Genomic DNA, 14596 nt, shown 5'->3' with positions numbered 1-14596 from the left:
TACTCAGAGCGAGATACAGGATTATCTGCGAATTATACAAAAAAGGGGCTAAATGCAAGTGCCTAAACAGCGCATAAATACACCAAAAATAAACATAATACATATCTAGACAACGCAGAGATATATAGAGCAGGGTTTGAGGTAGAAGGCTGGTGTAATAGGACAATCATGTGGGTGTGCTGTTTTGCTTACAGTACAGAAGATTTCTTTCAGATGTGGAAAGGGCCACGATATTAAGTGAAACTTCATTCTCCCATACCAAATAAACACTTAAGGCAATTAGTGACGCGTGTTCGTTGCCTCCGTTTTCGCCTACCAATTGACTCAGACTATCATTTCTAAGGAACTAAGAGAATCGCATATCTATTTAACACCCCCTAACGAGTCATGCCTTTTTTGTTGGATGCGTATACCTAATAAAAGGAAAAATTTAAAATTAAAAAAAAAAACCCAGCCTCAGGCCGGAGATCATCACACGGTCCATTTCTACAGCTCGCAAAGACCTCTGGGAGAAGTGAAAGCGCAACATGGCTGAGGGAAGCAAATACCCACATGCACGTCGCAGTACGTAAATCCTCCCTCCGCGTGCGCGCACCGCCGCGCGAGCATTGACAAGAGAACGAAGGGGAGTCGCCCGAGCGCGCGATCAACGCTTTGAAAAAACGCGACCGTTTACTGGATGTGTTCCAGAATGGCTCGGGAAAAAGACCCCCGCAGCTTATTCCAGACCTCACAGCACCATTCCGTTTCAGACAAAAAAACCCAAGCCAGCGTAGACTGTTCGCAGTCTGTCTTCATCACGCGCGCTTTCCTCGCCGAACAAAAGAAAGCGCGCGAGGCACTGGTCAGAATGAATATTTCTGCAGCACCAATAAAAATTACAAATAAGTATACCTGCAGAGCAAAAGAAGAGAGGACGCGCCGGGATAACGAAAGCTATGGGGGAGGAAAGCGTCTCGACCCCTACGAACAAAGATGTCGCCGGTGGCGGCCCGGGCGCGTGCCTTTTCTGCGCAATCACCCAGGTGTCGACCACCACCAAACACGAGTAATAGGAACATGGCACGAATTTAAAAAATAAATAAATATATATATATATATATATCATGCTGTTCTAACATACAAAAGTAAAAAAAAAAACCCAGCATGAGAAAATTCGTTCCTGTCTTTACTAAAGCGGTATCTCATACAGCTACGGAAATCTCACATTTCTAACATCCTTCATAGCATAGTAGCTAACATACGCTATTTCCTATACATTAATAAAGTAATAGAGATGATTTGATGAGGAGTGCGGTTAATATTTTCTTCCTATTCTTTCCTATCTGCTTACCACGCACACAGACGGCCCAAGCACACTCACCAGACAACGAAGCAGAAAAAGAAAAATTCGACTACAACGTTCACATATCTAGTTACACAGCTTTGTCGGCCAAACGGCACACAATGATTGGCTCCCTGCATAACTTGAGCATTCATTTTCTTTCCTATTGGTTAGTTATAATGCCAATCACGCTACAGTTTTATTTGGCTCCACCTGCCACCGTCTTTACCCGCCTAGTTGTAGGACGTAGCATACATAGTTTGGTTGGTCAGTCATTTTTTTTTTTTGTGTTATTGCGACGGTGAAAAAAAAGAGAAAATTAAAAGAGAAAGTGATTAGCGTGAATAAATCTAGGTTACCAACATATATACTACAATATAACAATTAAAATAGAATGATAAATATCGGTTTGCTACACAGAAACAAAAGCGCCCTAGAAACAGGACTCGGACCATGATAAACCCACCAGTACAACCCGTATCTCCCAGATTTTAAGTATACAAAATGGAAGCCGCTTGCAAGGAAATCTCGCGAGTCTTTTTTTTTTTTTTTTAAATTCTTCAGACGAGTGCGGGAAGCAATATGTAGCCGCGGGAAGGGAGCTTAGTTGCTGGTAGGGGTGGTTAAGTTTGGCTCTTGGAGTAACTGCTTAAGCGCAAAATGGCGGGAAGACTCTGAACGATTTATGTTTGCTCCTAGAACACCGACTTTTCCCTCACGTTTCAGATTTCTTTTAACGGGATCAATTGGAAAATCCTAATCACGGAAAATCAGTAGGGTAGTTTTTTTTTAATATGTGTCGTTTTCTTCCTTATGGGGGTATTGCCAAACGTTTTTTTTCTTTGTATTTCCTCTCGGTTGTATTGGTGTTTGGGACCCGTTTGGTTGTAGGGTTATGGAGATAGAGGGGAGCTCGGGATAGAAGGATAAGGGATGCAGAGAAGTGCGGATTCCCCACCCGCCCATATATATATATATTTTTTTTTCTGGCTGTTGCTAGCGTATGTGCTTAGTGCAGTATTTTTGTGTACATTTGCACAGCGCCGGGTATGTCTAGTAGCACTTTTATGATATATAGCCCGAAAGGCACTGTAAAAGGAAGAAGAGTGCATGTAGTAATCTCTGCTTGGTAATATCTGGGTGCAGTTTTTATCGGCAGATTTTCGGGGAGTTTAAGGTAATAAAGCATTCAGAGGGCACGAAAATGTTGGGCAGCAAATCTAAAAAAAAAATATATCATTCGTAGTCGTTACAAATCTGTTAAACCAAGGTTTTTTTTGTTTTTTAATTAGAGATGGGGTGAAAAAAATCGCCATCAAGGCTGTAAAGCGGATCTACTGAGTTTGGGAGGTAATGGTAATTGGGTCCCTGAAACTTGGCAGTTTTGTAGATACTGATGTAGATCTCTGGTAATCCGATTAACTCTGCCCGGGGTTTGCAATCCTGTATCGAGATTTTCTGTCGGCACAGCTCTGCATGTAGGATCATTGGGAAATCTGCTTGGGCACGCAAACTTTCAGCAGTGTAAACGGCAACTATAACTTTTGGTAATATGTAATAAGGCATGGCTTACCCCCTGATTTATCAAAATGCGTTAAGGGTTTATGCGATAGCACCATATGGTATGGTGCGATGCAAATCTGAAAAAGAGGAGGAGTTAGGGGCGGGAATGGGCTGGGTTTACCATTTGCCGGTTTTCAGTAGCGTTAAGCCTTTACTGCTCTATCACCATCGGGGAAGCCGGTTTTGGTAGTTTGAAGCTCCCAGAGACCTAACCTAGCTATCAGGAACCTCAGAGGACAGAGAGCGAGCCTAGCCATAATGCCCTCGCACTAGATAGGTATTTATATCCCTATGGGAGGCCCACCTAGTAACACGAGGTGAGGTTTAGGTAGTAGTGTAGGGGTTAGGGGCCACTCTGACATTCAAACGGGCTGATACAGTAAGGTGCGTTAGTGCCTGGTGCACTTGCGTTTGCCGCACGCACAGTTCGGATCACATACCGCTTGATACTGTATTTAAATGGCATGCAAATGCAGGCCGCGTCCAACGCGTGTCCATGAAGCGCACTCCATTTTACTGTATAGGCGCTATACGCTGGTCCGCTTCTGAACATTGCCTTCTGACCTCGGACCACTGCTGGACTTCCACTCTTGTCCGACCCCGGACCCGGTCCGGTGTCCGCTCTTCTCGGGCCTACTGCCTGACTCCCGCAGGCCAGCCTCTGGACTTTCCTTGCTTAGCCTAAGTCCCGAGGGCCTGGGTCCCTACGGGCTCCTCCCGGGGGGATTCCGGGTTCCGGGTGAAACCTTGCCAGGCACTGACTCCGCCTCCCGGTCTGCCATAAGGATCTCTCCTTGCAGCCCGGCCCAAGGGTCCACTATTCCTCTACCCCAGTATCTCAACTGTAACAATTACTGTGTCCCGAAATTATGTTTGTCTAAAAAGTGTATCACCAACATGAAAAGTTTGGAAAGCTCTGGCTAAGTGCTGTCTGACCGATTGTTCTAAAATGTTAGAGTACAGTAAGTGGTAAACATCTTCAAAACTTGTAAATCGGTGATCTATCAGTACATCCAGTCCATGAATTTTAGAAGTACTTGTGAGTGTGCTGTGTGCCAGCCAAACAAGCTCAGGCACATTTTCTTCTTTTGACTTCCTTCTTGATCATCCTATTCCTTCCATTTTCTATTCCTTCCATTTTCATAGCCAATAGCAATGACTTCAATGGGATGCCCAGAGCCCTTTATCTTTTGCTTAAGTATTTTTTTATATTTTCTGGCTAGTTTCTCATGATGCACGAGATCGGCACAATTGTTCTGCAAATTTTAAAATTACTTGTGTGCTGCACAGCATGAGTTGTAACTGTCCAACTGCCTCTAATGCCCTGCTTCATTCTTTTCTTGGGTGGGAAGAAATTCTTTGCTTTCTTTCTTTCATAAAAAAAAAAAAAAAGACTGTGGCATCTATAAATTTACCTAGTACACAGTCAAGTTATATGTAATAGCATTCATTCTTACTGGTGATGGCTCCAGGCTTCTCTCTCCTTCAGCAGCATGCTTACTGAGGCTCCTGAGTTCTGCAGCACTGCTTTTGTGCAAGGCCAGGGAGCCTGCAGGGAATTGCTTCTGGTGGACAGGGTCTACTTCAAATGGTTTTGCAGCATCAGATAGCAGGAACTTTGGTTGCATGATGGGTGAGGATGCAGGACTTGAAACACAGCATGGGAGGCACTGGAGGGTGAGCGTTTTCATTGGTGGGGAGTAGAACTTGAAAGACAGCGTGTGCTTTTATTTATTTATTTATTTAGAGTTTTTCTATACCGGCATTCACGATGAGAATCGCATCATGCCGGTTTACAATTAACAAGAGGTGAAGGAAGATAACAAATAATAAGAAACTTTAACAGGTGCTCAAAAAGATTGCAGTTACAATAAACAAGGGAATTACAAAACTTGGGCAGTGAAAAGGTGAAAGGAATATAACAGTAAGAATAAATTTACCAATTCATGGTGTGAACCAGGTTATGGAGTTTGCAGAGTTATTGAATTACCATGTTGAGGTTCCGTTATTAATTACCCTCTTAAGAAATTCATATCTTCACGGTGACCTGTGAAGATATGAATGGAGGACCATGTTGCCGGTTTGCAAATATCCAGTAGTGGAACATTGTTTAAGTGGGCAACTGATGCTACTGTGGCGTGTATCTGATGCGGCTTAGGCTTATCTGCAAGTTAATGAATGCATTGTGATAGCCAACTGGCTATAGTCCTTTTTGAAACGGGTTGACCCGGATCATTGGGGTTAAAGGAAAGGAACTGTTGAGTGCCTAGAAGCGGACTGAGTACTTTGTAGTAGGCGAGAGCCCTTTTACAGTCTAGGGTTTGTAAAAGTTTTTCTCGATCATTGGCATGTGGCTTTGGCATAAAAATGGGAAGAGTGATGGTTTGATATGAAAGGCGGAAACTACCTTTGGGAGAAAGGTAGGATGAGGTCGGAGGGTTACTTTATCATGGTAGAATTCCAGATAAGGGGAGTAGTGAACCAAAGCTTGCAGTTCACTGACCCTCCGTGCTGATGTAATGGCCACTAGAAACACAGTTTTCCATGTCACATATTTTATGTGGTTGATGTCCATAGGTTCAGAGGGTGGTAGCATGAGCTGCTCCAATACAACGTTGAGATTCCACGGTACCGGCATGATTTGCCCATATCGAATGGATGATTCGATATGGGCAAATCATGCTGCTGGTCATGAAACGCTGCAATAGCATTCATGTGTACTCTGACCGAAGTGGTAGCTAAACCTGCTTCGTAAAGTGTGTGCAGATACTGTAGTACTTGAGAGGCGGTAGCAGAAAAAGGATTTATGTTCCTAGGGCTGCACCAGGTGAGATAGCGATTCCATGTACCCATATAGTTTCGTCTTGTGGAAGGCTTTCTGGATGCGATAATTTACCCACTGAAGTGGAGGATATTCTTAAGGTGAGTCAATACCTGCTGTTCAATCTCCATGCTGTGAGATGAAGCATTGATTCAGCGGGTGAAGAAGAGAAGCCCCCTTCTTGTGTCAGAAGATGTGGATGGTTTTGTAGTAGTATTGGTGTGCGTATGGAAAGACGGAGCAGATACGTATACCATGGCTGCCTTGGCCGTGCTGGTGCGATGAGTATCATGTCCGCCGCATCCTGTATGCATTTTTGAATTGTCCGAGAAATTAGTGGAATGGGAGGATAAGCATACATCAGGCCTGTTGTCCATGGAATGAGGAAGGCATCAGGGGCTAACCGTGTGCTGCTGGGATAAATTGAGCAGAAAGTTTGAACTTGTCTGTTGCTTTCGGTGGCGAAGAGATCTATTGACAGAAAACCCCATTTCTGAAAAATGTTTTCCGCCACTTTTGGATTTAAGGTCCACTCGTGTGGATGGAACACTCAGCTTAGACGATCTGCTGTGATATTGTCTAGGCCCGGAAGGTAAATTGCTTGTAGGGAGATTTGGAATTTTAGGGTCCAATGAAGTATTCATAGTGCTTCCCGACATAGTATCCAAGAACCGGACCCTCCTTCCTTGTTTATGTAAAACATTGCCACTTGGTTGTCTGTATACACCATGAGGTTTGAGTAGCGGATCTGAGTTGAGAAGGTTTGAAGTGCCTTCCATATTGCTCGCAGTTCTAAGAGATTGATCTGGTATCGAGATTCCTGGGGAGTCCAGAGACCTTGAGTCTTCAGGACACCTAGGTGGGCCCCCCAACCCTTCTTGGACGCGTCTGTAGTGAGCGCAAGCTGATGTGGAGATAGCCTGAAGGGGACTTCCGTTGATAGGTTGGAAGGAGAAAGCCACCAACGAATGTCCTCTTTCATTGAGTTGGTAATGCGTATCCTGGAGCTGAGTGGTTGTAGAAACTGAGACCACTGCGTCTTTAATCACCATTGTAAGTGGCGCATGTGAAGCTTGGTGTAGGGAACTACATAGATGGCCGTTGCCATATGACCCAGAAGTTGAAGGATTTGGCATGCAGATGCTTGGTTTTTGTTGATTAGGTTGTTTGCTAACGTCATCAGAGTGAGCATTCTGTCTGATGGGAGATATGCTTTCTGGTCTGTCAAATTGATGAGAGCACCTATAAACTGAAGTATTTGTGTAGGTTGGAGTTGGGATTTTTCGAAGTTAATTAGGAAACCCAATGTCTGAAGGCAATTTATAGTGCATAACGTGCTCCTGGAGAGTGGACGGGTTGGAAGCCACTATCATCCAGTCGTCCAGGTATGGAAATATCTGGATCGACATCTGTCTGAGATGAGCCACCACCACTGCTAGGCATTTTGTGAATACCCTGGGGGCTGAGGAAAGACCAAAGGGGAGAACTTTGTATTGGTAATGTGAACTCTGAGCTTGAAAGCAGAGGTATTGCCAAGAGGAAGGGTGAATTGGAATATGGGAGTAGGCATCCTTCAGGTTGATGGAGCATAGCCAATTGTTGGGTTATAAAAGAGGTAGGATGTTCTTGAGAGAGGTCATCTTGAATTTTTCTCTCTGAATGTGTTGGTTTAGGAGACAGAGATCCAGAATAGGACGAAGGCCCCCTGATTTCTTTGGAATGAGAAAATATTGGAAATAGAATCCTTGATTCTGAAGATGAAGAGGGATTGTTTGAATGGAATGCTGCAGGGTCAGGTTGGTTAACTCTGACTTGAGGGATGTTGTATGAGTGGGTACAGACCGTATTGGAGAACTGTGAGGAAGAGGTGGGATAGATTTGAAATTTAGTTGATAACCCTCTTTTATGATGTTGATTACCCATTGGTCTGAGGTAATGGACTCCCAATTGATGAGGAAGAATTGAAGATGACCTATGAAATTCAGGGGTGGTGGTGGCTGAATCGTCGTCAAACAGACGAAGTTGATGGTGGTTTTTGTTGTGCAGCTGGTGCTTGTTTTTGTTGTCTCTGTCTAGGTTGTCCCCTTGTCGCAGCCTGTGGTGTGGACCTAGCAGAAGTATATGGCTGTTGTCTATACTGAGTTAAAGGGTCGAGAATATGCCCTCGGGTAATACCGATGACGGTAAAATGGAGGGTATTTTTGCCGATGTCTTTGTGTTTCAGTTGTGTAGGTAAGTGATTGTACTGCTGCAGACTGCTCTTTGAGTCGAGAAACCATATCCGTAAACTGATCACCAAAGATATTGCTTCCCACGCATGGAATATCTGCCAGTTTTTCATGGACATCTGATCGAATAGCATTGGCTTTTAACCATGCAAGACGCCTGGCCGCAATGGCTGTGGCAGAGGCTCGTGATGTTGACTCAAATGACTCAAAAATGGATCGAAGAAGATGTCTAAGACCTTCTTCAAGATCGAGGTATGGCTGTGGAACAGTATTGTCTTCTGAGATACAAACAGGGCGTAGTTTTTGCAGAGTCTCAGAGGTACTGCGTGGTATAAAATTGGTGATGTTGAATCTGGAGGTTAACATTGAGGAATGGTACACCTTCTTTGCAAAGTCGTCCAGGCATTTGCTCTCTTTAATTGGTGGGGTGTTGGAATGTAGCTTGAAGCATTTTGCTCTTGAGAGAGCGGACTCCACAACGACAGATTGATGTGGAAGTTGAGGAGTCTCATAAATGGAGGAATTGCATATTTTGTATTTTATATCCATCTTCCTGGAAGTTGCAGTATTTGTAAAAGGGGTCTTCCAATTTTTTAAAAGAAGATTCTGTAAGACATCATTATTTATTTATTTTTAGATTTTTATATACCGGTGTTCCTGTATTAAAATACAGATCACATCGGTTTACATTGAAACATAAAAATTCCGCCAAGAGGCGGTACATATAACAAGGTTATAGAACTTGGAGAACAGGGAAAACAGATTCAAAAAATAACATTGAGAAAATTGTAAAGTCTCTTTGAGAATCCAAATCATAAAATAAGGCGTAACTGTCTAAGTTAAATGTGATCTGCAGAAGGGATTGGAATCAATGTCAATGTCATGTGGTGGTAGGGCAGTTGGTTCAGCAGGAGCTTCGAATATCTTTAGGATTCCCATCATTTCAGCATTTGGGTCCGGTATTTTCCCTGTCGGGACTTGGAGGGTGGTTCCTACCTTTTCGATAAACTTAGCATAAGTTAAGTCCTCTGGAGGAGAATTAGGCTGCGGTGGTCTTTCTGGGGAATCAGAAGGAAATCCCGTCTAAGAGTGAGAAGAAGCAATGGAAATTTGGGAACCCGGGCTGGTAGGCTGCAATTCTTGTTTTGAATAAGGTTCTCTTGGAACAGGTGAAGGTGATGGAGAAGATTGCGAGGGGGAATCAGGTGGTAACTGTTTAGCTTGTTCTAATTCTTGAAAGAAAGAGGATAATGCCTCCCGAGATTTTTGACATGGCTGATTCTGCTAGAGTTCCCTGCGGAGGAATGTGTATTTTTGGCTTTCTTGATTTTGAAGGAAAGTGAACAGAAGAGTCCACAGCTTGAGATGCAGACTTAATGCTGGGAGTTAAATGATGTCTTTTGGCCAAAGGAGTTTGATCTGTGGAAGACAGTTCTTTGTATTTAGAAGCTGATGACTTCCAGAAAGAGAGAAGTCACTCGCAACAGATTGTAATGATGGAGAGGTTCCTGCTGTGGAAAGAAACTCCACGTCAATGTCTCTACTGGATGTAGAAGCAGTAGGTGAAATCTCTTGGTGCTTTCTCTTTTGAGTCCTTTTCTTAGGAATGTTTTCTAAATTTAGAGATATTTGGTCTGAAGAGGTTTGTGTTGTAGGGGCGGGTGCACTGGTTTCCCTTCTTTTCGTTTGGTAATACGGTTTACTTCATCCGAAGTATGTTGTTCAGACGGTCTCTTTTTTGATGTTGTGTTTAAAATGAGTGAGGAGTAGCTTAAGTTCTCCGTGCTCCGCCCTTGCGTCGTATGGTTTGGATATACTGTACGTCGTATCTGAGCCGTGCAACTTTTCAACGATATGCGTCGTAACTGCTCCGTGCGTCGTGGATGCACCGTGTGTCGTATGGGTGGGAGGCTCCGTGGAAGCGTCATGCTTCCGTTGCTTCGGCTCCAAATGGAGGGGTTCTCTAGGCTTGAAAAGCCTGATCCCCCTCAACGCATCTCCCTCTTCTTGTGATCTACCCTTCAATGTCGGAGCCCCGACTCATTTTAAGGGTGGTTTGGACCTTAAGGATCCCGAAGGTACACTGCGGCGCACTATAGAGGGGTCTACTCAAGAAGCCCTTTTTGTATGGGCCTTACCAGACGTCGCCGGTCCCGGCGATGAATGGACGGAGTTCGGTGGAGCAGAAGATCCGGTTCTTAGACACTCTATCTTCGCTGCCCTGTGCCACTGAGCCTGGGGAGACATGTGGCCGCAGTCTCTACACGACGATTGGTCGTGTTCCAGACCTAGGCACAAGTAGCAGTAATTATGTCCTTCGGTTAAGGACATAATTTTGCCACATTGGCAATATTTGAATCCCGACGGCTTGGGAGCCATCAGAGATTCAATTGATGAAAAAATCTTCCGTGAGGAGGAAAAAACCCCGCGTGCGATCAGCTCGCGGAAAAAAAGAAACCAAGGAGACGAGGGAACTGCGCGGGAACTCCACCGCGCAGCCACACAGTCAAAGCTCTGCTGTTAGCTGAGGAGACTCCGCCTACCTCGGGTCGCGAGTCTTCCCAGACAGCCTGGCTAATTCAGCCCTGCTATCGACAGGAAAAGGTTCTTGGCCATGTATGCAGGTGCAATCTTACACCATTTAAAAAGACCTGGATATGTGTTTGCAAGTCTGAACTGCTGGGAGGGCATTCATTTTAATTATTAGAAACCTTGATGATTGACTTTGCTACTGACAAGTTTTAAACTTGTGCTAATTCAACCCCTTTCGGTATCTGTTAACATGTGTCCAATATATGTGCACATATCTGCTGATGTTGAGGGCATTTTAGTATATAGAAGTTCATATATTTGGAAAGACAAGGACTCTCTCGAGAAAATATAAAAAGGGTGGTTGCAGTATTTCAATTCAAAACATATTTCACGGTTAAAAGTTTGTAATATGTCTTGGTAAATTGTTTTTTGCACTTGTATATATTTGTGTATATATTTTATATTTGTGTGTATATGTATGTGTATATATGTATATATTTTACATATTGAAAAAGAAACAAGGTAAATGTGTTTTCAATACATTTTTCCATACTTAAATGTGAATATTTTTGCAAAATTATGCAAATTTGCTACATAAATTTTGCAGAATTTTGAAAAATATGCTACTGAATTTTCTAACTCTTGAGAAGAAGCTTGAAAAATCTGCCACAGGAAACTGGAGGCTCTAAATACAACTACTTAAATCAATGCTGACATGTTGGTGGTCAGGTACTTTCTATCAAGCCATGGGACTTAGGAGGCCAACAGACACTAGTTTTTAACTGTTTAGATTATTGCATAATTTAGTGGTAAAAAACATTTGGATTATAAACTGGCTGCTAGATCAAGTATGGGAACTTTCTATGCTCATATAACTATTGATGGTTAAGAACCAAAGAGAAAGAGAGAGCAAAACTGACTTGGATAAGAGATATTTCCATGGTTGTCATTATCCACTGTATCAACCAAACAAGACAAAGACTTGCCTTCCAAAAAGGTGTTTGCTAGGCATGTAATATTTATAGAAAGCAAAAGTACAGAACAAATGACAGCTTTGAAGTATTTGATTTAAAATGTGCATTATGTTTTCTTTTTCAGGGAATTCATTTGTGGATGGACTTTCATTTAAAGGAAAATGAATACATCTAGTGTTGCTGTGCGAGCACATACCTGGCTTTCATCTACATGGCATATAAAAGTTCCTGATCAGTGGTTAAGAGCTTGCATTGACTGGATCAAACAAGAAAATAATGCCGGTAATTTGTCCCAGGCAGAAATTAACAAACAAATATATGAGCAGTGGCTTCTTACAGATTTGAGAGACTTGGAGTTTCCTGTCTTGCCAGATAGTATTATGGAAACTCCAAAATGTGAATTAAATGGCTTTTATTCTATACAGATTGATTCACTAATTGATGTTAGCCAGCCTGCATATTCTCAACTTCAAAAGCTAAGGGGAAAGAACAACACAAATGAGCAAGTATCTGCCTCTTCACAGAAGTCCCAGAAGCCTTGGGAAGCAAAACCTACTAGAATGTTGTTACTAATGCTCACTGATGGAATGCAGAGGATTCAAGGTATGGAGTATCAACCGATTCCTGTCCTTCACAGTAATATTTCTCCAGGTACAAAAATTATGTTACAGGGAAAAATTGCATGTCGCCTTGGGGTCCTTTTATTGAAACCAGAAAATGTGAAAGTACTTGGTGGTGAAGTTGAAACTCTTGTTGATGAGTATTCCCAGCGAAAAGTTCTTGCTAGGTTAATTGGTGAAGAAGAGAAGACACCTCCCATCCAGCCAATTAATCCAGTACAAAGTGCTTTGGAACCGGTAGATGAAATTGGCCAGAGTCTAGGACCTTCAGATGAAGAACTTTTAGCAAGTCTTGATGAAAATGTTGAATTTACAATGAATAATGAAATTAGTTCAGAAAGTGGATATTGCAGTAGAAGTGACCATTCAGCCACTCCATCTGCTGCCCTCCCAAGCAATGGAATTGATGTACAACAAAGTAGTGGAGTTATTTTTCAGGGAGGCATGAGAACAATACACACAGACGATGGTCCACTTGAGGACTCTGTCATAGATTTAGATGATTTTTTGGGTGATGAGTGTGACTTGCTAGATGACTTATTTTTAGAAGAGGAGATCCAGAAAGAACTAGAAGAACCTGGCATGTGCCAACCACAGATTATGAATGGAAATCGAGATATGCCTACAGCAGAATTTACAGATTTGTCACTTGTTTCACATGATTCACCTTTATGTTCACCTGTCCTACAAACCAGAGGTCAGAATGATATGCACAAGAATTTGGATAGTCCACCTTTTACGTATCTTTCAGTTCTGCTGGCCAGAAACATCAATACAGTAAAAACAGTTCAAATCAAATCATTTATTGTAACCTTAAATGGAAATCTGAGCAACAGCAGTGGCTTTTGGAGTATAAAAGCGAAAATCTCTGATGGGACAGCTTACTTAGATGTAGACTTTAAGGATGAAGTTCTAACTAAATTAATTGGATTCTCCGTGTCTGACATGAAACGGTTAAAGAAGGATCCTAATCAACATCAGCAACTTACAGCTGGTCTACAGAAGTGCCAGAGAGAATTAATAGATCTATGTTGTTTGATGACCATTACATTTAATCCATCTCACTCTAGTGCAACAGTGTTATCACTGCAAGATGTGAACATGGAAGTTGCAGAGGATTTAAAAAAGCGTTTAAATACATACTAGTGGTCCAGGGAGTTGAGGGAAATTGGAAAGGATGAGGTAGAAATTTTCAAAAACACATTAATGTTCCAAAGAATGTTGTTCTGAAACATTTTGCAAACATTCAGAGAAGTAACAAAACATTTTATTTGTTTATATGCACGGATTATTATTTTATTTAATAAAATAAACTAGTATTGCTCTTAATTAAAAAAAAAAAAAATAAAAAAGTGGCCCTTGTTGTCCTAGTCATTTTAATACACTTTATTGTATACCGTAATTCGTGGACCTAAAAAAGTCAAATTTTTCTAGCAATGATTATACGCTCTGCAACAATATATGCTTTAATATTTAAAACATACTGTGTCTGATTTCAGAATGTAAATTTTTGTTGCACCTGCATCCATCCAAGCCTTAATTTTAAACCATCTTGATTCCCTGTACGTACCTACATCAGTCCAGACTCCTGGGTTTTGCCCCCCCTCTAGCAGATGGAGACAGAGAAGTTTTCAAAACAAAACTCCACCTTAATTAGGATGGTATCACCTACAGTCCGGCAGTATTTCTCTGTCTCCAGCAGATGGTGGAGGTGCAAAACCTACAGTCTGTGCTGATAGCTCATTAGATTTAGTCAGAGTTGTGAGATCTGTATGAGTTAGAGATTTGGCCTGTCATACCATTTTTTTTTTTTCTTTGGCTTACAAAAAAAAAATAGAAGGGAGCAGTTTCTGTCCAGATCCTCCCAGGGGGTTTGTAAGGTCCTGAGGGGACCATCCTACACTGGTATTGAGGCAGCTGCCTTGCAGGGTCGAGGGCCCTCTTTCTTCCAGCTAGCTTGGGTGCGATACCGGGGAGGCCGGATCAGGACCTTGGACCACAGGCCGGGCAAGTGTTTAAAAAAAAAAAAAAAAGGTTTGAATTGCTTTCATATGCGGCCTCTGTTGCCGGCGCTGCGGCTCTCTTCCCTCTCTGTTTTGGCACGTTGGCGGGGCCGCCTTTCTTTTTCTAATTTTTACAGAATTAAATTTTACCTTCCTCGGGCCTGCTGCCCGATGCCGTGTTCGTCAGCATGCCACGCGTCTTTCTTGTGAAGGGCTGTGCTTGACGTGTCTTCCCGGGGCTGGGGGGGAGGGAGGGATCCTCTGGGGCTGCGAAAGTAGTTAAGAGCAAGCCTGCACAAGCTCCTGTAGGCTTAGCTGCGTCGCGATCAGCTGAGGCAGATCCGTTCCCGCTGAGTTGGAATCTATAAGATCAGTGACTTGTGCAGCTATGGTGGAGGAGATTCTCCTGCCTCCTCTCTCTCTCTCTCCTCATCCAGGGTTTCCCAGGGGCAGAGCTTCGGTGCAACTCACTCACTTGCAACAGAGGATGACCCCGAGGGGGTTTCTGACTCCTCCTTCTCCTCTGAGTTC

General features: G+C 42.9%; 2 protein-coding genes across 11 annotated transcripts in view; one reads left to right on the top strand and one right to left on the bottom strand.

The window, feature by feature from the left end:
* Positions 1-1424, bottom strand: part of HNRNPK (heterogeneous nuclear ribonucleoprotein K) — a 67451-nt gene extending 66027 nt beyond the window's left edge. For 2 of the 4 annotated variants that reach the window (XM_029617417.1, XM_029617427.1), the window contains exon 1: positions 1334-1418. The gene's annotated coding sequence lies outside the window, so the exon portion shown is untranslated. Of the gene's footprint in view, positions 1-1333 lie in introns of all 4 variants that reach the window. The other 2 variants (XM_029617407.1, XM_029617400.1) reach the window with 2 other exon arrangements.
* Positions 542-13541, top strand: RMI1 (RecQ mediated genome instability 1). Of its 7 annotated transcripts, XM_029617373.1 has the most exons (3): positions 1946-2097; positions 2617-2674; positions 11567-13541. In XM_029617373.1, the coding sequence occupies exon 3, from the start codon at positions 11604-11606 to the stop codon at positions 13206-13208; it is 1605 nt and encodes a 534-aa protein (XP_029473233.1). In that variant the 5' UTR covers positions 1946-2097; positions 2617-2674; positions 11567-11603; the 3' UTR covers positions 13209-13541. The 7 variants fall into 7 exon arrangements, with proteins under 7 accessions (XP_029473247.1, XP_029473239.1, XP_029473218.1 ...); XM_029617387.1 differs by lacking the exons at positions 1946-2097; positions 2617-2674 and adding an exon at positions 542-564; XM_029617379.1 differs by lacking the exons at positions 1946-2097; positions 2617-2674 and adding an exon at positions 1568-1591.
* Positions 13542-14596: the final 1055 nt, after the last annotated feature.

Source organism: Rhinatrema bivittatum, chromosome 1, assembly GCF_901001135.1.
Source record: "Rhinatrema bivittatum chromosome 1, aRhiBiv1.1, whole genome shotgun sequence".
Lineage (NCBI taxonomy): Eukaryota > Metazoa > Chordata > Amphibia > Gymnophiona > Rhinatrematidae > Rhinatrema > Rhinatrema bivittatum.
Note: the sequence above shows the minus strand (reverse complement) of the source record. Positions and strands in the feature narration are given on the sequence as shown.